General features: G+C 36.1%; 1 protein-coding gene and 1 long non-coding RNA gene across 2 annotated transcripts; one reads left to right on the top strand and one right to left on the bottom strand.

Moving 5' to 3' along the window:
* Positions 1–16936: 16936 nt before the first annotated feature.
* LOC103930328 (5'-methylthioadenosine/S-adenosylhomocysteine nucleosidase) lies at positions 16937–21073 on the top strand. The gene is made up of 8 exons (XM_009339653.3): positions 16937–17105; positions 17222–17285; positions 17757–17848; positions 18679–18785; positions 19089–19163; positions 20104–20178; positions 20438–20530; positions 20685–21073. Exons 1-8 carry the CDS (start codon positions 17012–17014, stop codon positions 20880–20882), a joined length of 798 nt encoding a protein of 265 aa, XP_009337928.2. The 5' UTR covers positions 16937–17011; the 3' UTR covers positions 20883–21073.
* A 1089-nt stretch (positions 21074–22162) lies between these two features.
* On the bottom strand, positions 22163–22490 carry LOC125472421. The gene is made up of 3 exons (XR_007254370.1): positions 22442–22490; positions 22305–22361; positions 22163–22219 (listed from the first exon to the last, which is right to left on the bottom strand). It is a non-coding gene; the product is annotated as an uncharacterized LOC125472421 (long non-coding RNA).
* Between the last annotated feature and the right edge of the window lie 24 nt (positions 22491–22514).

The raw sequence follows: 22514 nt of genomic DNA, 5'->3' as shown, positions 1-22514 counted from the left end.
TCCTTAGTAAAGTAGTCTTTTAAGCTAGTTTTATGTATTTTCAGGATTTAAGGGCAAAGTATGCAAAAGGATGCATTTTGGAGCATTTTTGGAGCAAAATTGGGCTTGGAATGGATAGCATATGCTTGGAGCAAAAGGAATGGATGAAATTGAAGACCTAAAGGAGGATTTGGAGTTACATCCTTTCCTAAACTAAGTAATAAAGCCTTAGGATATTTTCTGCCCAATATTTCCCACCATAGCAGCACCCTACATGCATTCACTCTTCATAATTCACTCACATGCTCTCCCATCATCATTCCACACCTCCATTGCAGCCACCAACCAACCTAGCTGTCACCCACATGCTCTCCCATCATCATTCCCTCTTTAACCCATTCAGCCACATCCATGCACTCTTCATGATAGCAGCCACCAACCAACCTAGCTGCCATATTCCCTCTTTAATCATTCATCCACCTATAAATAAACATCCATTGCAGCCACAAAACAACCATTCATTCACCAATTCATGCCAGAAATTCATCCCCTCTCTATAACACATCCATTCTTCATATTTTCTGCCCAAAAATAAGCCTTGCCATCCCCTACATCCATCCCTATCCTAAACACATCATTCTACACCATCCATAACCCCCAAAATTCACAACAAACAACAAACCCTTGTGCCGCAACAAAGAGAAGGAGAATAGGGCTTAAACGTTCATACAATTCAAGTTTGAGTTGTAGGAATTTTTAGGTGCTTTCCTCTCCTTGATTTCAATGGTTAAAATTACTTATCTTTGTCTTGTACGTATGAGGAACTAAACCCCCCTTGGCTAGGGGGGGATTCGAAATACATGTTTATGTTTGCAATATGATTCGATTACTTCCAATTGCGTTTCATAAGTTGTGAATTCAATTTACTTATCTATGTGAGTTACATTGATTTGTGTGTGTTGGTTGAGAGTGCACGCTTAATTATCATGCATAAATTGGATGCTAGGATATAAGGAAATTTCACCTAATCGTTATGGAATTATATTCACAAGTAGTAAAGGTTGATGATCTCAATCGCGTTAAGTAAATTCTTGGCATAAGTTTCATGCAATCATAGTAACAAGTGCTTCGTCAATGCTTATGGTTTTCATAGAACTTAATGATTTTTGCTTGTATCTCTATTATGCAATCATTTAGGGGACTTGTGGGGAATGTTTTGGGTTGTCGTATGCAATCATCCAATTCAATAACGTTAGGAAAATCTGAGGGTTAATTAGTGCAATTCACGGTTAATCTGGGGCGTTGAGAATTCATGGTTTATTGAAAAGCAATTAGAAATCGTTTTGTGTGCAAGTGTGACATGTGTGGAGAAGAACCCTCTAGCTAGCATTTCATCCATATTTTCATCAAATTCATCTTTACAATCTGTTTGAATTACATTCTGTGCATTTTATTTAATTTCGTCAAAAACTCAATCCCCCTTTGCTTTAGTGTCCAACTTAGTTAGAAAGTGTCTTAGTTTGTGTTTTTAAGTGTTTTGATTCATTTTATTACCCAATTTCGTCCAAAGTAGTCAAAGTGCTCAAAACTGCCCAGAAAGTGTTTTTAAGGCTGTTTTGAGTGTTTTGGGTGCTGTTTGAGTCTTTTGGTTTGTTTTAGTGTTTTAAGTGTTTAGTTTTGCATTCTTTGAGTCTAGTTTAGTGTTTTAAACTTTATTTTACGTTTTTGAGTCAGTTTCCAAGTGATTTTGCAATCCTTCCTAATCCCCGGTTAAGAACGATCCCTACTTATACTTATACTACAATTGTCACAAGAGGGTTTTAATTTGTGTGCGTATAATTCTCACATCATTTAGTCAGTTTCTCCAGTCAAACAGTTGTAGGAAGAAACTAACGAGAATCCTAAAATAGGCCAATTTTAAAGATTTGAAACTAGATACACTTGACCAAAAATTTAATGCAAGACCAAAGACAATGCAATGACTGGGTGTTTAATGCATGAATGACGGTTTTGCAACTAGGGTTTCATAAATGAGGAGGAGGAAGAAGGTGGAAGCATAAATGCTCTATCTCTCTCTAACTTTTCTCTCTTAACCATATAGTCTGAAAACCCCAACAAAGAAAAGAAACCCTAGCCAAAGATATAAGCAAAATGGATGTTTCATTTCAGCTAGCAAGGACAAGGGACACGTGTCACACTACAAAACAGTATGGGTAGATCCACGGTTGAAAGTTGGTAACCAGTAAAAAGGTGTCAGTCAGCCTATGTGGGCAAGTCTTAATTTATGTGCCCAATTGCTGGAAATATGTGCGCATGGCTAACTAGACAACTAAACTAGTCAGAATGAAACATGAAAGTAGACGTGAAATGCACATGTATGAACAAACCTTTTGAAGTGAGATGTGGCACATCCTTGAACATTTCTTCCTGGTAGACAGTCTATAAACAGACAAAAGCATAAAGCTAGAATGAGCATGTGGTATATTTACAATGTTGACAAGGAAAGCCAAACCAAAAAGTCTAGACTTCACAATCCTCCCCTTTGGCTTTCCTTGACAAACACCCCAAGCCTAAAGCTAATTTCACTCACCCATACTCAAGAAATGAACGCAGGAATGGATCCTACAAAACAACAGATCTTGACAAGACCAAGTGAAATTTATCATGGGTAAAAAGGCTTGCAAGGGATTTAAACATAAAAAAAAAAATTTCTCCCCATTTTGTCATGGTAAGACAAAGACAAGGCAAAATACCACAAGCAACTTTCAAATTTGTAGCAAAATACAATGCAAGAACAACATAAGCACATCGAATAAGGAATTAGCAATAAATCATATCAGCATGTTCAAGCAAAGTGAAGGAACCAGTAAACACATGTAAGTGACCCAACTCCCCCAGAAAAGACATATGCAATGAAATTGAACTCACCCAGAATTGATGCTCTTCATGAAAACACACTCCCCCATAATCCTAAATTACGACTTCATTTTTCTGACGAGGGACAATGACTCAACAAAATATGAAGATGTCCATTGACGCACAAATTTGAGCATAAGCAAAGAAAAATGTACCCAAACAACTGAAGGCAGCTCATTAAGATGACAGAGATCAAGATAACATTTGACTCTTTGCACCAATAAACTACAGCTAAAGCACAAGCCATGAAAGGGATAAGAGAAGGTAGTTTGAATATCAATGCTTCCAAGAGATATTGATAAGACAAGTGTTTGACAAAATAATATGCAATGTAATTCTGAAGAAACAACTCTTCAAGGGCATACAAAGACAGTAATACAGAGATAAACACGTGCTCGTGATGCAACTGTGATGTGTCAAGGTAAGGGGATAGGATTGGGGATAGCTATCTTGAAATCATAGAACCAAGCCCATAATCTCAAAAGCATTCCCAAAGTTAACCAAGGTTTTAATAATCCATTGACTTTAAGAAACAACACTTCTTACATAATATGGACAATGGACAAGACTTGCAAAAGGCAAGGCATAAACCTTGGAAGAAAAGCTAATTTTGGTGAAGAACTTTGAGTGAGGCACCAATTTGAGAAATGCCAAGGTCATTTGGATGAAGGTGAAATTTTGATGAATTTCCATTGATATTTCAGAGAATTTGATACATGACCTACAAAGGGGGATCTTGAAGCACTACTCATGACATTGCATGGAAGGCCAAAATGAAGGGATTTTCCCATGTGATAATATTTACTTTCTTTTGAAGACCCCCTTCATATAATACTCTCCCGTTTGAATTTTTGTTTTGATTTTAGGGAGAGGACAAAAAGAAGAGAATTGACACATGATCCAGATTATAGAGTAAGTAAAGTCACTACCACTCAATTAGGACCAAAGCAACATTAAATTCAAAAACACCATTAGATTTGGATGATTGGAAAAATGATTTTTCAGAGGCCATCTGAGAGAATTGGGAAAACCTTTGACATCACAATGAAAAATTATCCAAGGCTAATCCACATATTACTAACAACGTATGATAGATAAGAGGTGCATACAGAGAGTAAAATGAGATTATTTTAAGAGATAACTGACCACACAAAAACATGCATAGAGACTAAACAAAATATTCAATTATTGAAAGCAAGGGTATATAACCTATTCAATTCATATCACAAAGACCAATAGACCATCGAAGATCTTCGTACCTTCGATTATCTAGGGCTTTAGTGAAAATGTCAGCTAGTTGTTTTTCAGTTGGCACAAAGGTTAAGGTAATAATTTTACCTTCCACAAGATATCTAATGAAATGATGCCTTATGTCAATGTGCTTGGTTCTTGAATGTTGGACCGGGTTCTTGAAAATATCAATAACACTCATATTGTCACAATAAACAAGAAAGGTGGATTGAGAGATACCATAGTCACTGAGCATTTGCTTCATCCATATTAATTGAGTGCAACATCTACCGGCAGCAATATATTCAACCTCAGCTGTAGACAAGGAGAACGGAAATATAATTAAATTTATAGTTTTGAAAAGGCCAAAAGATGCTTTGTATACATATTCATGTTAGTCTTTGAGTGCTCCTGCATTTAATCTAATTAATATTGATTGAACATCTAATTGGCTTTTACTTAAAACAATGGGAAGACATCTTATTATGTTCTTGACTGGGGGTTAAGAAAAAATAAAAATTGATTTTTGTACTTTATTAAATCTATTAGAATTATATCACATAGTTTTATTTCTTGCTATGCCAAGCTACCAGATTGTTCCCAACATAGAAACCTCCCCTAGAGATGCTATTTTGATCATCAATGCAGCTAGTCCAATCGGTATCACTGTATCCAACCAAGTTGGTGTTGGTGTTATGCGTATATTGTAGCCTAAAATCAGTATTTTCAGCTACATATTTGATAATCCTCTTAACTGTCAATAGGTGAGACTCTTTAGGACAACTTTGAAACCAAGCACACACCCCAATTGCAAATGCAATATCCGATCTACTTACAGTTAAATAAAGTAGGCTTCCAATCATACTTCTATACAAAGTTTGCTCAACATCCTCGCCACTCGAGTCCTTGTGAATTTTGGCACATGTACTCATTGGTGATCTAGCAATTTTTGATCCTTCAAGACCAAATTTCTTCACTAAATTCTTGGCATATTTGGCTTGAGAGATGAAAATTCCATCATTTTCTTGTTTAACTTGAAGTTCAAGAAAGTAGTTTAGTTCACCAATAAGGCTCATTTCAAACTCACTGGTCATCATATCAATGAACTGCTTCACAAGAGAATCAACGATGGAGCCAACAACAATATCATCAACATACACCTGAGCAATCACAACATGAGACTTCACCTTCTCTACAAGCAGTGTATTGTCAACCGAGCCACATATGTAACCATGAGCAAGAAGATGAGAAGAAAACCTATCATACCAAGCACGAGGAGCTTGCTTGAGACCATAAAGAGCCTTCCTCAATTTGTACACGCCATTAGGATTATGAGGATCTTCAAAGCTTTTAAGTTGTTTCACACTTCTTCATTAAGATATCCATTAAGGAATGTGATTTTGACATCCATTTGAAATAACTTGAACTTTAAATGGCATGTCATCAAAATCAACACCTTCAAGTTGAGAGCATTCTTGAGCAATAAGCCTGGCCTTATGTTTGATCACATTTCTTAACTCATTAGACTTGTTCTTGTAAATCCATTTTGTGCCAATAACATTAATGTTCGATGGATGATCAACAAGGGACCAGACTTCATTCCTCTTAAACTAATTCAGCTATTCCTGCATAGCCAAAATCTATTCCTCATCAATTAAGGCAACTTTGACATTTTTGGGCTTAATATGAGACACATAACACACATTGACTACTTCATCAGCAATTTGCCTTCGAGCTCTAACTCATTTATCAACAAGACCCACTATTTCCTCATTATGATGACATCTGGCCCACTTTGTCTTATCCTTAAACAGAATACGGGGTTCTTGGTCAGGCTTGATTCATTCTCTGTGTCATTTTCTGACAACTCGCCTGACTCAACAGAAGTTTTACCTTTAGCCTTCAACGGAAGAGAGAACAAATCAACATTTTCAACATCATGAGCGGGAAGAATAATGGAATCATCAAGTTCAACATTTATGAACTCCATGATGGTTTTTGTTCGTAGGTTGAAGACCCTATAGGCCCTACTGGTGTTGGAATACCCCAAGAAGATTCCCTTATCACTCTTAGTATCGAACTTGGTAAGGTGTTTTCGATCCTTCAAAATATAGCAAACATTTCCAAACACTATGAAGTACTTCAGCATTGGTTTTTTACCTCTCTAGAGTTCATAAAGAGTCACATTAGTGCCCAGCCTGAGAAGCACACGATTAGAGATGTAACATGCAGTATTCATGGCTTCAACCCAAAAATGTTTTGCCAGATTCTTGCTATTCAACATTACCCTAGTAATCTCAATTAGAACACAATTTTTCTTTTCAACAACCCCATTTTGTTGAGGAGTGATATGAGCAGAAAATTCATGTATGATGCCATTGGTTGAACATAATTCATCAAAAAGAGCATTCTCGAAATTAGTTTGATGATCAGTTCTGATTCTAACAAGAGAAGGACAACCAGTCAGAGATTCATTTAGCATTACTTTGTACACAGTGAGAAACTGTTAAAATGTATTTAATTTTTCCCTCAAGAAACATACCCAAGTATATCTAGAGTAGTCATCTACAATTACCAAAATATACTTTTTCCTTTAATAGACAAAATTGGATTAGACCAACAAGATCCATATGCATTAATTGTATAGGCTTGGAGGTTGCAATATCATTTAGTCTCTTATGAGCCACTTTGGTTTGCTTCCCCCGTTGACAAGATCCACAAACATAATAGTCTGAGATTGAAAGATAAATTAAGCCTCTAACAACCTCACTATTTGACAATTTATGAAGATCTTTGAAGTTGACATGACCAAGTCTTCTGTACCACAACACATTAACATCATCAATAGTTTTGTTGCACTTTGAAAAATCACCAACCTTTGAAGCATCAAGAATGTAACAATTGTCTCCAGATCTAGGAAGAACATAAATATTTTTTCCATGTTCATCCACAATTCAATAGTCTTTCTTGGAGAAGCAAACTTCATCTGTCACTTCATCGCATAACTGGCTAATGCTAATGAAACTCGACTTCAAACCTTCCACATAACTAACATTCTTGAGCTGAGGAAGACCAGGGATATTAACAATACATTTTCCAATGATTTGGAACTTGTCACCATTACCAAAGACAACCCCACCGCCTTTGAAGGGTGAAAGAGATATGAAAGCATCCTTGTCCCCAAACATATGATCAAAGCACCCATTGTCAAGATACCTTACATTTGGTTTGGGGGCAGGGAGAACATTAAGAACAATTAAGCATTTGTTAGAGACTTTTCGAACCCATTTGAAACGAGGTCTCACACTTTCCATACTGGATGACTGCACAAGTTGAGCAATTATGTTGACTTGATTGACCAGTCGATCCACCTGATTTTTCAAATATCATTCTTCCCAGAATGAAGTTTCCTACACTTAGGACGAATGTGGCCCAATTCACCACAGTGATGACATGTGGGAATAAATCTAGACTTCGAGCTTGGATTGACTTTTGGTGCCATAGGAAAATATTCCTTCACAAATCTTGATTTGGTACCCGTTGAGCTTGAGTCATTTTCCACGTAACCAATGCCACTTTTGTCACCATGAAGTTTCCCAAGACTCAGCAACTTGTCAATTTTTTCAACCCAATGGTAAGACGAATAACCTTGTCATATGCTTCAACACATGAATTTGGTTCATCAAGTTTTCTTGAGATTCTCGCAATTTTTGAACTTGAGCTTCAACAGCAGCAATAACATCATCTTTTTCCTTTTTATCATTGTAAGTAGAATACTTCTCATTCAGCTCCTCGATATACGCCTCAAGATAACCAATCTTTCCATCCAGTTCAGTTCTGACTAGATGAAGAAACTTGTTTTCTTTCTGGAACTCAACAACCTTCTTGGTCAGCTCAATATTTTCTACTTTTGTAGTACAAGTCTCGTATAAAAGATTATCATACTTGATGCACAATTTATCATACGTCATCTCCTCATTGTCATTCTGCACTAGATCATCATCACTCAAAGATACTTTCTCCATTAAAGCAACAAAAGCAACAATTTTTTCTTTATCATCTGACGGCTCATCAGAATGCACAGACCCGCCACCTTCACTTTCACTTCCAGTAAGCATCATTGCTTTATCCCTTTTCTAACTTGATTCCCTGTTGTTTGCACATTCAGCAACATGATGTCCACTATCACATAAGAAAAATATAGACCAGATTCTCTAGATAAGGATTTTACCTCCTACTTGTGAACCTTCCTTGTTTTATACCAAAAGCAAGCTTTTCATGTGATTGGTACTTTGAGTTTACAGAGGACTCCCCAACCTTTTTTTTTATCTCCATTCCTTTATTATTGAGAAATCTTCTGAATTGGTTGACAAACAAGGCAACATCATCTTCTTGAGCTTGCTCACACGGTACATTAACAATCTTTGCATTTTCAACAATGTGAAGAGAAACATCACTCCTTTTCTTAGCATCATCCTTCTCCATATCCAGCTCCATTTCATAAGTGATAAGCTTACCCACCAGTTTTTCAAGTTTAATCTCATTCAAATCTTGAAATTCTTGAATGGCAGCCTTCTTAGATATGAATATCTTGGGCAATGATCTCAAGATCTTCTGAACAATGGTGGTTTCATCAATAGGTTTGCCCAACCCTAAAGCTTCATTTGTTAACATTTCAACTTTTTCTTAGAACGCCAAGAAGGACTTTGATTTTTTCATCCTCAAGTTCTCAAACTTTGAAAGAGTCAATTGAAGTTTAAGATTCCTCACTTGTTTATCTCCTTCATGAAGCATTCTGAGCTTGTCCCAAGCTTGCTTAGCCGTTGTGCAACATCGAATATGTGCAAATTGAGTTGGATAAATGGTAGTGACAATGGCATTTCTTGCTTTTCTGTTTGCCATGGCAGAGCTAACTTCATCAGGAGACCATTCTACTTTAGATTTAATCACAGATTCACTGTTAATATTTCTTGATGGTGTTTTCCATTCCAGAGTAAGATAGTCAATAATAATTAAGTCTTGAGCTTCCAGAAAGATTTGAAATTTTTCACTCCATGCAGCATAATTAGATTCGTCAAAGAATGGAGGAGTATTGCAAGATGTACCAACACGGTCATGATCCATGGTGAGATTCCACCCAATACCAGTAAATCCTAGAGATCACCCTATGTATATCAAGAGAAAAGCTCTAATACCAATTGAAATTGGCACCAGGCAGAATATCCTATATATAAAAATAATAATTTGTTGGAATGACTAGTCAAGTGCGCTAGTCAACTAAGATAGAATTGTTAGTCAAGAAATCAACGATTTAATAATCAATTTCAAATACCATAAGCTATCCTAGTCAGCAAAGTCTCAGTTCGTTCTAAGTTATTAATGTGTCAAATGAGCATGATTGTGAGCATACAATTATATAGTCAAGAGATACATGTAGCATGTATATGTATGTGAGCTTTGTGACACAATATAAGTAACTTTGAACACAAAATATTTTTGGCAAGAAAAACCCACATCTGGGTTAAAAAATTAGGGACTCTTCAATAAGTCCAATCCACCAGTGAAATCAAGATTCTTACAAAGTAACCACACTAACTCAATTCCTAGATCCTAATCTATGGAGTGGTAGCTCCTCCTGAGCTCTTCACTTTGTGGCACCAAGACCAACACATATACTATACATATGATGGTATGGCAATGATATGCAGATCTGGGTTCAAATTGTCTAGTCAGTTTCTTCAGTCAATAAGTTGAAGGAAGAAACTGATGAGAATCCTAAAATAGGTCAGTTTTAAGATCTAAAACTAGATACACTTGACCATAAATTTAGGTGAACATTAATGAAAAGCTCCCAGTACTGTTCATTTTAACGAAAAACCACATTTTTACACTAAAAAGTCAATCCTGGTACTATTTACTTTACCTTTTATTTTGTCTTTATCGTTAAACCTCTAAGTTTTCAAGCCCTTTTCATTAGTTTTCCTTAAATTTAAGGCAAAACCAAAGACAATACAACCCTATTCTTCAATGATTGGGTGTTTAATGCATGAAGGACGATTTTGCAACTGGGTTTCATAAATAAGGAAGAGGAAGAAGGTGGAAGCATAAATGTTCTCTCTCTCCCTAGCCAAAGATATAAGCAAAATGGATGTTTCATTTTAGTTAGCAAGGACAAGGGATACATATCACATTACAAAACAATTTGGGCAGATCCACGGTTGACAAATGGTAACCAACAAAAAGGTGTCAATCAGCCTATATGGGCAAGTCTTAACTTGCGTGCCCAGCTTGCTGGAAATCTGCATGCACAGCTCACTAGACAACTACACTAGTCAGAATGAAACAGGAAAGTAGACGTGAAATGCACATGTATGAACAAACCTTTTGAAGAAAGATGTGCCACATCCTTGAACATTTCTTCATAGCAGACACAGTCCATAAAAAGATAAAAGCCTAAAGCTAGATTGAGCATGTGGTACACTTACAATCTTGACAAGGAAAGCCAAACAAAAAAGTTTAGGCTTCACAGTACTAGAAACCCTCCCTTTTTCTATTTTTTTGGGCAATATTAGTAAAAACACTATTCATGACCGTTTTAGTCGTTCTAAAATCCTAATCGCCATATGACCTCGATCATATAATAGAGGATGTAATCCCGAGCGCCTCTATATATTTTTATGCTTTTTTTTTTATTCTTAATTTTTAATTAGAAATATTTGTTATTACGAATAATTTCCATGTGGCATAATACAAGGTAGCTATGTGGCTAACTCAGGGGGCAATTGGGTAGAGGGAAATATGGCGTCAAGGGTGACTTTTTTAAAAGAGCCTCAATCTTAGCCACCCACGTGGCAATTTGGTGTTATGCTTGAGGAAGGGGACTTTTACTTTTACAGTTTACTTTTGTAATAGAGGCCCAATCATAGCCTCCCATGTGTCGAAACTAGGTGGTTTCTTCTAGGGAAATTTACTTACATAGGGATTAGTGCCATAACCTTTCACAATCGGTCATCCCATGCATAATAAACTGACAACGTCATCTTAAACACGTACATTGGGAACTCAAATAGTGGGATTAACTGAAAAGAACCGCCTCTTGGCATGGAAAGCTTTTGTGATAATGCTATACCTCCTATGTGCCACAATTGGCCGTCTAATATCAATTATGGCGGCCATTCATTTTCCCTAGGCGAACGGTGTGGCTTCTTAGTTTCCATGCACAAATAACTGCAATAATTGCAATCATTATTTGCTTGTTCATATTGTTCTGTGTGCCACATTAATCCTCTATTTATTTGTGCATCACATAATCTCCTTGCTTTCTCTTCATTCAAACCCTAAGTTGTGAACTACCACTTACTCTTTCACGTCTCCAATGGCTCACAACTTCCCAATTGCTACTACTTTGTCCCGTTCTAGAAGATCATTCTCCTTACCCAAGCTTCTTTCTTGGGCAAATCCCTTCGCAGTTCATAACCCTGGGGAACCTCCAATTGTCCTAGAAACTAACAATTATAAGCTCACATTGGAAAAGGGTGTGACAAGGGTTGACACCAACCAGGTCTCCACCATTAATTTGGAACATATGAAGACCAATGTGTTGATGAGGAAAATGTTTAGGAAACTCTTCGAAAAGGAGGGCATCCACAGAGAGCTAACTCTAATTTGGAAAAATGGTGCTAAAAACACCTTTTTTTTCTAGACCATTTAGGGTGCAAGTGGTTTTGCCTTACAGTTCATTGACAAAGATGAATTTGATTACGTGATGCAAAACCGTTCTTGGTATTTCAGAGGACAGATTTTTCACTTGGAAAGGTGGATGGAGGAGTTTAGGGAATCTAACCCTATAACTTTCTTGACGTTGTGAGTTCAAATCTCTCGAATACCTATCCAGTTTAGAGTTGGTTCTATAAACATAAGGGTTTGTTTCATAAATTGTCACAAACATTCATTTAATATATAGGTTGGTTTCATAAATTGTCACAAACATTCATTCAATATATAAATTGTGAGGGATACCATTGAAGTCATTCAAAAACAAGTAACAATCTGGAAAGAGATTAACAAAGAATCCCCAAATACATGAAATTCATCCAAAACAACTACAAATGTGGAGAAATAATTTTAAAACATCCCCAATCAACCAATTATCCAATACGTTAAATTCATCTGAAACAACTACAAAATGTGTCAACAAATGGAAAAGTTCTCCAACACCACATATCAACAATATAATATTTGTTTATGCAATAACATTGTTCGTCACCAGTCATTCTATACTAACATTGTTTCTACGCTAAAATTGTTAATTACCACTCATTCCACAGATTGTGTACCCCATGCAACATGTCAATTGTCATCCTAAGTCGGAATGCAAAGACATTGGACGACGTTATTACATCTAAAGGAAGTCTAGTGGATAAGAACTCAATCACTTTTAAAGTAAAAATACCACAATCCCCTATGCCATACAACAATTCAACAAGTTTCTCTGACAACTTAATAATTTACCTGAACTCACTAACAAATCAATAAAATTTCAACTCATCCGTTGTCTGGGGACCTTGGACTTACCATGATCGGCTAATGTTCTTTCTTCCCCTCCCTTGACAGGCTTTGGAGGATATCTGGCAACACGTGGGCGATGAGAGCCAATTTTGTGCATGCTTGGCACTAGTGGGTTGGCATCTTCATTGACTATACGCAATTATTCCCCCAGCTTTACGATTCATCTCAACGGCAACCTAATAGTGATCAAGGTTCAGGGGCATATAGACCCTTTCCACATCGTCTAGCCATGATCAACCAAAATCCACCCCCTCCCCCTTCATTGTTTCCAACAGCACCGACTAAAATTATTTGAACAAAATGTATTTTCTGCCTTTAGTTAAGCTTTCAACCGTCCTCGTATGATGGTAGCATTCATAGTAGGTCTATTCACAAGTATAAAATAAACATGTACAACACTTCATCAATACAAAAAGACACTCAATATCACATTTGTCAAACTTTTCAATATTAGGAGAAATTTAGTTGGATACATTACTAGAAACCAGTCTGTTGTGTTAGTGGTCAACACTCTCTGTACCTTTTGAGCCTAGTCCTGATGTTTTAGCAAGCGATAAAACAGCAAGTGAATGTGCTGCAATATACAAATTTTATTTAAACTTTCACCTCGATGCAATCTAAACACATTTATATCACACCATAACAACTAGGGTTTAGTCACTTACATCGGATGACAATGACCTTTCCTTGTCAAGGAACCACCTCTGAAAATCGGTGTCTCCACCGTCATAATCTCAAATTGGGCAACCGGACTAACAAAGTAACGAAAAAACAGTAAGGATCATCATTGTATTCATTTAATGAATGTAATTTCCCATACATAAAATCCAAATTTTAATGACTAACTTACTTCTTCTCGTTCTCCTTCAGCTTCATGAAGTGATAAAAATACTTCATCACCTCAACCATGCAGTTTCTATCAATGGCTTTAATTACCTATTCTCTTTGCACAACATCCTCCTTAGGCTCACCAGCATGGAATTTTTTTGCACTCTGTAATGTCAAATATCAACATTGTAAGGCGAACTACTTTCATTTTCTTCTTCTGCCCCCTTTTGATTCCCACAAAATTGACGGCATCCTTGCGTACAAGACCTTCCTCTTGGTTCCTAAATGCTTACCCTCAAGTGTGTATATAACCACTTCATCGACATCATTGGAACTTTTACATCCCCGTACTAGAGATGGAACACCATGAAAAACTATTGAACCTATCTATATCCTCCACGAGGTAGAGGTTGTCTAGATTCATAGTGATATTGGCCTTTGCCCTAATCAACACAGCCTTAGCAAAGTATACCAAACGTAGCTTGAAGGCATCCTCCTCGTTCTTGCACTCTTTAAAGGCCATTTCAAACACCCTGCAAGTAACATATATTTTTTTGGTGACTTTCTTCGAGGTGGCCTTGGCTTTACCTCTGCCCTTTTCTTTCCTGCCCTCACTATTTTCACCTACTGACCCTAATTTCCTGGGATAATACTACCCCAGCAACCTAATCCTTTCTGGCTCAACCTTTACGTCACAAGGTTCATCACATCGTAGCCCGGTAATGAGGCAGAAGTCCTGCTTTGTGAACCTGGTAAATTCACAACCTATTAAATAAGTTAGTCCATCTAGGTCCTTGATCCCTTGATATGCCACTCTATGGAGAGACAACTCATGGACCAATTGCTCACTAAAGGCCAATTCATCCACACGCTCAAGGTGGCCAAACCAGGATGCCGTAAAGGCACCAAGCTGTGCGTCATTAAAATTTCTCACTATCAATCCTAGCACATGGGGGGCCTGGGATAGGTTGTAAACCCTTCCCCTATAAGAATCTTCTTCTTTGGTTGCAAATTGAATACCGTGGATTGTCATATCATGTACACATAAGAATACATACACAACAACAATCAACAACACATAACCTTACAACAACCTACCATGAAAGTTTCAAAGCTATACATCTACTGTGAATAGAGCATCATGACTTAAGCAATTACAAGTCCCACCATAAATTAACAATAATTTAGATATAAAAATTAATCCCAACTCAAAACTTCAACTTTACCAAAATAACAATTAAGGACCTAGCCTCTACACAACCCGTCAACATCGCTTCATAACTTCACAATGCACCCAAATTTCCCAAAATTCACATGTAGCCACCAATTTCAACTAATTACATCAACAAACATGGATCATTAACCTTCAAACTAACTTAATTAATCATAATTAGCATAAATAACAAAATTAAATTCTAGTATTCCATTTTCAAATTCACCAAATTTGAAATTAACTGTGGGGATTCAAATATGACGTCAGTTATGGTGCAATGACTCTGAACCCAACTCGAATAAAGCAAAAAGCACGTCCTTTCTATGGGATTGCAATGAGGTCGATTGGACACCCCTGAACCAAATTCCCCTAATTTTCTTAAATGCTGTCTAGAATTGCAGTGACGCCAGAGAAGACAAGCACATCACAACTACAAATGGGTTTGGAATGGGAAGCAAGTTTTCAAACAACAATGAAGGTTTTGATGAGAAGGATGTTTGAGCATTCACGGTAGCTGGAGAATTTTGGGAGGAGAAGACAAATTTAAGAAGGTTAATATTAATGTCGAGGAGGGTGAGAGTTTAAATAAACAATAATAATTGAATTGATGCCAAGTACTGCTTTTATTTAGTGATGGGTCATTTATAACTCGATTTCACCCTAGCTCATTTTGATGGATTTTTTTTCAGCCATTCAGATTTGATCCAACGAATCACATTCAGTTTGCATGCAAAGTCCACAACGTGAGGCCTGCACCTTAAAAAGCGCGATAGAAATAAGGTTAATTATTTCCAACCCTTGGGTTAAAACCTAAAATTTTTAACCCAGAAAATTTAGGTTAACCCAGAAACATATTTTCTGCTCCAACCCTTATAGGTTAAATTTTTAGTCCGAGATCATTAAAGAATGAATTTAAGATTCTTAAAGTAAATTTAAAAATAAAAAAAAAATTATGTACACCATCCTAATTTAATTTTATGAACATTTTAACCTAAAAATAGTTAGATTCCGATAAATATTGAAAAATCACTAAACCGACATCATAAAACTCGTGGAATACTATGAAAGAATAAGAAGTGGGGATAAAAAAATTTACTATTTTAGCCGTTGGATTTAAATTTGGACCATTAAATCTTTTTCTTTTTACCGTTAGATTTGATCATATTAGATCTTAGCCATTGAACTCAATAAATTTATAAATATAAAACAACAAAAAATACAAATATACAGTGGCGCAATCCACTAACCCGGGGGGGATTTTGGGCTAAATTTGCCCTAAAAATGAGTTTTGGGTTAAAACTCATATTTGACCCAGGGATTGGAGCATTTTGATTTAAGGACATTAAGTGTTGTCAATATGTATTTAGAAATCAAATTACATGTCATATTTTCATATTTTTTTTATTTATAAATAGTATATGTTTTCCCATTTTATCTTCGTTGTTGTTTTAAAGAAAAAATAGTAAAAAATGTATGAGAGATTACTCACATATGTGCAAATTGGATGGAATATATGCTCCTAAATTATTCAACAAATGTGGCAATATGACAATATGGCATGCGATAACACCATTATCACTTTGGAATGATAGGATGATTGTACGGTAACACCATTATCTCATTAACCTTTCTTCAACTCAAGCAATTGGAACTACGTAGCCTGGCCCATGCTTTAATGTTGAACATCTCAGTCCCAACCCAAAATGGCACACCCATAATTATGTACTCACTCCTCTAACTGTATCAACTATCCCATTCATAAATTTCATTTTGGGTACAATGGGCATGTGCAAAAAGACTAAGTTAGATGATTGAACATAATAAAAAATTGAAAATAATAAGAAATTGTTGTGATGGACACAAACACAATTTATAAAATAATCACTTAAGAAATATAAGAATATCTAAAACAACACATCTTTGGGGTGCGTAGCGCCCGTGATGCAAAAATGTCTCTCGCATGCACATTAGTGCGTGCAGGAAGGCTAGTTATTATTTTATATTAAAAGACAAACCCAAATAACCAACCAAGAGAATGGCAATCGTGCGGATGAGAACACGTGTACCAATACCCTCTAATCGTCGATCATAACCACCAATCAACGGTCGACGATCAAATCCGAGGCGGCGCCTTCTGATTGGTTAATTATCGAATTGTCCTTGACTCTCAGCCTCCGTCTTCTCAAGTCTCTCTGCGCTCGACTCAGTTTGTTTGGCAAGAAAGAAAATCGGCCGAGAAAGTGAAGGAAAAATCCAGAAAAAGAAAAAGAAAAATTAATGGCTCCTCACGGCGACAAATCGGACGCTACCGAGGAAGCCTTGGTTTCCGAAGCTGAGAAGCGCCCCATTTCCACCATCCTCCTCGTCATCGGTATGTTTGCTCCGTTTTGATACTTCCACTCTTGCTATTTGATATTTCCACCTTTTTCAGCTATTATTCCGATTTTAATTGTATAAAGTAATGATTTTTTTGGAGTGAATTAACAGCTATGCAGACTGAAGCGCTTCCAGTGGTGAACAAGTTCAATCTCACAGAGGATCCTGACTCCGTGTGAGTTCAAAATCTCTGGTTTCGACTTTGACTTAAATTTTTTAAATTGGGTACTGGGTGATTCGATTATTTATTTATTTTTGAATATTCCTTGTTTCCACTTTTTCATATGGAAATTTATGTGCTGTTTAATTTAGCAAAAGTGCTTTTGTTGCTCATCAAAAAAGTGCTTTTGATTTGTTTTCAATTTTCAGAAAACAAACAGCAAATAGGAATTGTCCTCATTCTTACTTGCTTAGTTGCTTTGCATATTATTCACGTTTTTGTGGCCCATTCAAGACTATTATGATCACTTTACAGTTCTCTAACTATGTGAGATTGTTAAAATCTGATTTTTTTTTATTTGAGAAATGACCATCTTTGGCTATATTGTGAATTGAAGTTTGAGTATTAGGTACAGTGTTATATATCCCATTTAAGATTTTTTAGTTAGTCTTAATTTTTCTGATGTTTAATGCATGAATGGTGCAGGTTCCCAAACGGGGTGCCTTGGGTTCGGTATCACGGTTCTTACAAAGATCTTCAGATTAATCTAGTTTGGCCTGGAAAAGATTCTTCTTTGGGTGAGTTTTTTACTCTTTTGAGGTTTGGCTTTTCTTGTCAGGATAGATTTTGATAAATTGATTGTTTGTCTTGGTTATATCATGTTGAAAGAGTCTAACTTAAATCTGTTAATAGTATCTGTAAATTATAGAACCAAGCTGCCATGACTGAGAGGATTTTGTGAGTGGCTTAGTATAAATGGTTTGACCTTTCTCTTATAATAGGTATATGAAGGGCTAGGCTTTCAGTATTTTAGGGAAGGAAAACAGCTCAGAATCTAAACTATAAGCAAATATAAAAAGAAAGATAAAGATGATGCTGCGAATAATTGTTCCAATACAATATGTCATTTGTGTAGGACTATCTAGGAAAAAACGAAAGAAGCCAACTTAGCGACCATGAGAATCCCATATACATCACTAATAAGTACAGACAGCTGATAGCACAAGAGGCCTAGCCTGTAGTTAATTAAGGGTGGTGCTATCCACACACCCATTTTTACTTCTCACACACCCTCTCACTTTTTGGCCGTTGAATTGAATAAATTGAAGAAGATCAATGGACAAAAATTAACAAGAGTGTGTGGGAGTAAAAAGGGGTGTGTGAATAACACTACCCTTAATTAACTACCCCCTAAAGTTCAATTCAGTACTCAACTTCTACTGTATCAGTCTATCAAAATCATCCAGTGAGTCCCTGAGATTCTTTCTAAAGCAAGATCAGGTTTGTGTTTGAAATTTTACCACTCCTTGAAAATCATCTTATGTTATGATTGTTTCTTCCTTCGTTTTGGTCACTCTTGTTTAATCAGAACTTAAAAGAAGAGGTGGTTCCTCAAATTTCTTTGCAGGGGTTGATTGTGTAGGCACAGTTTCTGCATCTCTTGTGACCTATGCTTCCATTCAAGCATTACAACCTGACCTAATTATCAATGCAGGCACTGCTGGTGGTTTTAAGGTATACCCACTTTGCTCTTCTCCTTATAGGATAAGTGTTAAGTTTCATTTTTATTTTCTCTCAGTGCACTATTAATTGGAGAATTTGTAGCTTCCTATAAAAGATGTTGAAAATTTTGAAGATTTCAACTGTTACACTGTAGGGAGTCGGGGACCATGATATAATTAAAGGAAATCACAATTCCATAGTTGCATCACCGAGCACACAAACAGACACACACAACTTATTTATTAAGTATGTTGACATGTGTATTCATGAAGCATCTTGACATATTATGTATGACTGATTGATGGATGCTTTCAGGCCAAAGGAGCTTGCATCGGTGATGTGTATCTCGCATGTGATGTTGCTTATCATGACAGAAGGATACCTATTCCTGTGAGTGTTTCTCAGTTTTTGTAGTGAAGTGCTTTCGTGCTTGTTTAAGAGAGCAACTAATCTAAATTTATGTTCGTGCATAAGTTGGGTGCCTTTATTAGTATAGTATAAATTGAAAGCAGGCAAAGGAGGGGAAGGGAAAGGGGGATAGACAATCCCTGAACTTTCAAGCTAGTTTAGAATTAACTTAAAACTTGTTAATTTAAGTCCCTGAATTTAGCAAAACGTGCACCATTGGTCCTTGCCGTCAATTTCCGTTTAAAATTCTGTTAGTATGATGATTTGGCACATATTTGGTCCCCACATGTCCAACGGTCACCTGATTGATTCTTTAACATATTGTAAGGAAATTGTGTGCTTAATTGGACGATAGATGACAATTCCTGTTTGCAGTATTTTCTGATAACAGCAGTCCTTTTACAAATACAGAGGCCCCAAAATCTTAGTCCAGTGACTTTGTATGATCTTGTAGACTGAACTGAATGGTTGCTCTTTTAAAAGTGGCCTAGAAAGATTAAAGCAATAAAAGATTGGTGTTCTAATTGGAGGGGGTAAAGTACTCATAATTTATCGGAAGATGTTAACACTTTAGCCTTGACCCTTTGTTCAATTCAACTAAACTTTTGAGTATCTACTCTTCTGATACTCCAAACATAGTATTGAAAGTTGAGGAGAAAGCCATATTGTGTATTGTCATGTGGTTGACGCCAACTAGAAGCCTTAATCAAATTATGTTTTAAACCACAATAATCTCTCTCATCTCAGCACTATTTCGACTTAGCAGAAGATGCAATATCTATTCCTAGCTAAAGGGAATAATGTTTCGCTACGAACCACCTTCCTGCTGTATTGGAATATTGATGTAGCCATTTGCATGGTAATGACGTATTTGAAATTTTGTACTCAGTTTTTCTCTGCCTTGTATGTATGTCTTCTACAGGTCTTTGATCTATATGGAGTTGGTTTACGGCAAGCCTGTGCGTCACCGAATCTTCAAAAGGAACTTAATCTGAAGGTAATTACCATGCAGAAAAATGCTTGGACTTATTTAAATATGTCACCCCTTAAATTGAATTACTTCCAAATCACTTGATATACTGCTGCTCAGTTTGCGTTTTAAATTGGTGTTCTCCATTATCTACACTAAAGCGGTTAGGCATACGAATGTAAATTATGGTGCAGATTTTATTTATCACGATCTTGGATTTCCTTTTCCCTTTATTTGATAGCATTGCAAGTGCTCAGTGTCATTGACATTTGTGCGTATGCTTCAGGTTGGTAAACTGTCCACTGGAAACTCTCTAGATATGTCCCCACAGGACGAAGCATCGATCATTGCAAATGATGCTACAATTAAAGACATGGAGGTAGTATTAGCATATTCTTCTTAACGTATTAAATCTTAGTATCACTGCTTATTTCGTGCAAAAACTATCGAACCTATCTGTGTTTCTTAAAGTAATTTTGAAGTTTACTTCCATAATCCATTAAAGCAACTCTTTGAAATTTTTTGCGTTTCAGGGGGCAGCTGTTGCTTACGTTGCAGATCTGTTGAAAGTCCCAATCATATTTGTTAAAGCAGTGACTGACATAGTAGACGGTGAAAAACCAACTGCTGAAGAATTCTTGAAAAATTTGGTAGCTGTAACTGCTGCTCTTGAAGAGAAGGTCACCCAAGTCATTGACTTTATTAATGGAAAGTGCCTCTCTGATCTTTGAAGCATTTCGTTCAATCATATTATAGTTATGAAACATTATGTGAAGAAAGAACGAAAAGTTTATCCGTCAAACTGCGATTCGTTAGGTTTCTGCAGATTTTTGTAAGTTGTTATTTTAAAGATCCAGGAAGAACTGATCATAGTTTGTGTAACTATGTATTTAAACAATACTAGCCTTCATGCGAGCGCTCACGCCCGTGTAAAAGACATATTTTGAATCACGGCGTGCTACGTGCAACTTACACGTTTTAAATGTGTTTAGCGTAAATTGACAAAAGGAAAGTCAAATATTTGAAGTAAATGAATAATTTTAAATCATGCTAAAAGAAAGCTCCCATAAACTAATTAAAGCAGCTGAATTCCTATAATAAAATTAGTTTCTATAGAATTTACATTAAGAATAAAGAAAGTAATATTTCATAAACAATTGATTGAATCACATTATTGCTGGTCTATTGTGAGGCTAAGTTCATCCCCTCTCCCTTAGTGTAGACTAGCCTCTCTGCACGCACTAACGTGCGTGCGAGAGGCATTTTTGCATCACGGGCGCTACGCGCCCCAAAGATGTGTTGTTTTAGATATTCTTATATTTCTTAAGTGATTATTTTATAAATTGTGTTTGTGTCCATCACAACAATTTCTTATTATTTTCAATTTTTTATTATGTTCAATCATCTAACTTAGTCTTTTTGCACCTGCCCATTGTACCCAAAATGAAATTTATGAATGGGATAGTTGATACAGTTAGAGGAGTGAGTACATAATTATGGGTGTGCCATTTTGGGTTGGGACTGAGATGTTCAACATTAAAGCATGGGCCAGGCTACGTAGTTCCAATTGCTTGAGTTGAAGAAAGGTTGATGAGATAATGGTGTTACCGTACAATCATCCCATCATTCTAAAGTGATAATGGTGTTATCGCATGCAATATTGTCATATTGCCACATTTGTTGAATAATTTAGGAGCATATATTCCATCCAATTTGCACATATGTGAGTAATCTCTCATACATTTTTTACTATTTGTTCTTTAAAACAACAACGAAGATAAAATGGGAAAACATATACTATTTATAAATAAAAAAATATGAAAATATGACATGTAATTTGATTTCTAAATACATATTGACAACACTTAATGTCCTTAAATCAAAATGTTTCAGATTCATAAGTTTTCAATCAAAGTTATAGGCTAGCTAGGGATAAACTCCTAATATATGAAGCAAAGCAAAATACGGACAACATGTACATATGTAAACATAGCGCCTACGTGTGAAATCAAAGTCATACTTGCCACCCATTTGCTTGCACTTGATGCTTTAGATTTTCATGGTTAATCTGCAAGCAATGATGATAAAATAAGAAGTCTAACTATAATGCACAATCCCAACTATAAAGATTGTAAGCAACTTAACCTAAATACCTTTAAGTTTGACAATTTTCTCATGGCAATACTTTTACTCCAGTTACTTGTAGAATACTGAAAGATAAAAATATTTGTCAAGTTTGAGGTAACAAATTGTAACCATATTTAAAAAATTAAATAATAAGAAATATTACCTTAATCTTGTACTTCAACCTTTGTATTTTGAGACGGGTGTGATGTTTGTAAAACTGACAAAAAATGCAATTT

The sequence above is a fragment of a genome, unplaced genomic scaffold, assembly GCF_019419815.1.
Source record: "Pyrus x bretschneideri cultivar Hongxiangsu unplaced genomic scaffold, Pyrus_bretschneideri_v1 Contig7, whole genome shotgun sequence".
Lineage (NCBI taxonomy): Eukaryota > Viridiplantae > Streptophyta > Magnoliopsida > Rosales > Rosaceae > Pyrus > Pyrus x bretschneideri.
Note: the sequence above shows the minus strand (reverse complement) of the source record. Positions and strands in the feature narration are given on the sequence as shown.

Bases quoted from the DNA above. Each gene is read 5' to 3' on its own strand.
- LOC103930328 (XM_009339653.3), top strand. From the start codon at position 17,012: ATGGCTCCTCACGGCGACAAATCGGACGCTACCGAGGAAGCCTTGGTT. The intron at 17,286-17,756 runs GTGAGTTCAAAA...TGAATGGTGCAG, and splicing joins ACAGAGGATCCTGACTCCGT to GTTCCCAAACGGGGTGCCTT. The intron at 20,531-20,684 runs GTAGTATTAGCA...TTTGCGTTTCAG, and splicing joins CTACAATTAAAGACATGGAG to GGGGCAGCTGTTGCTTACGT.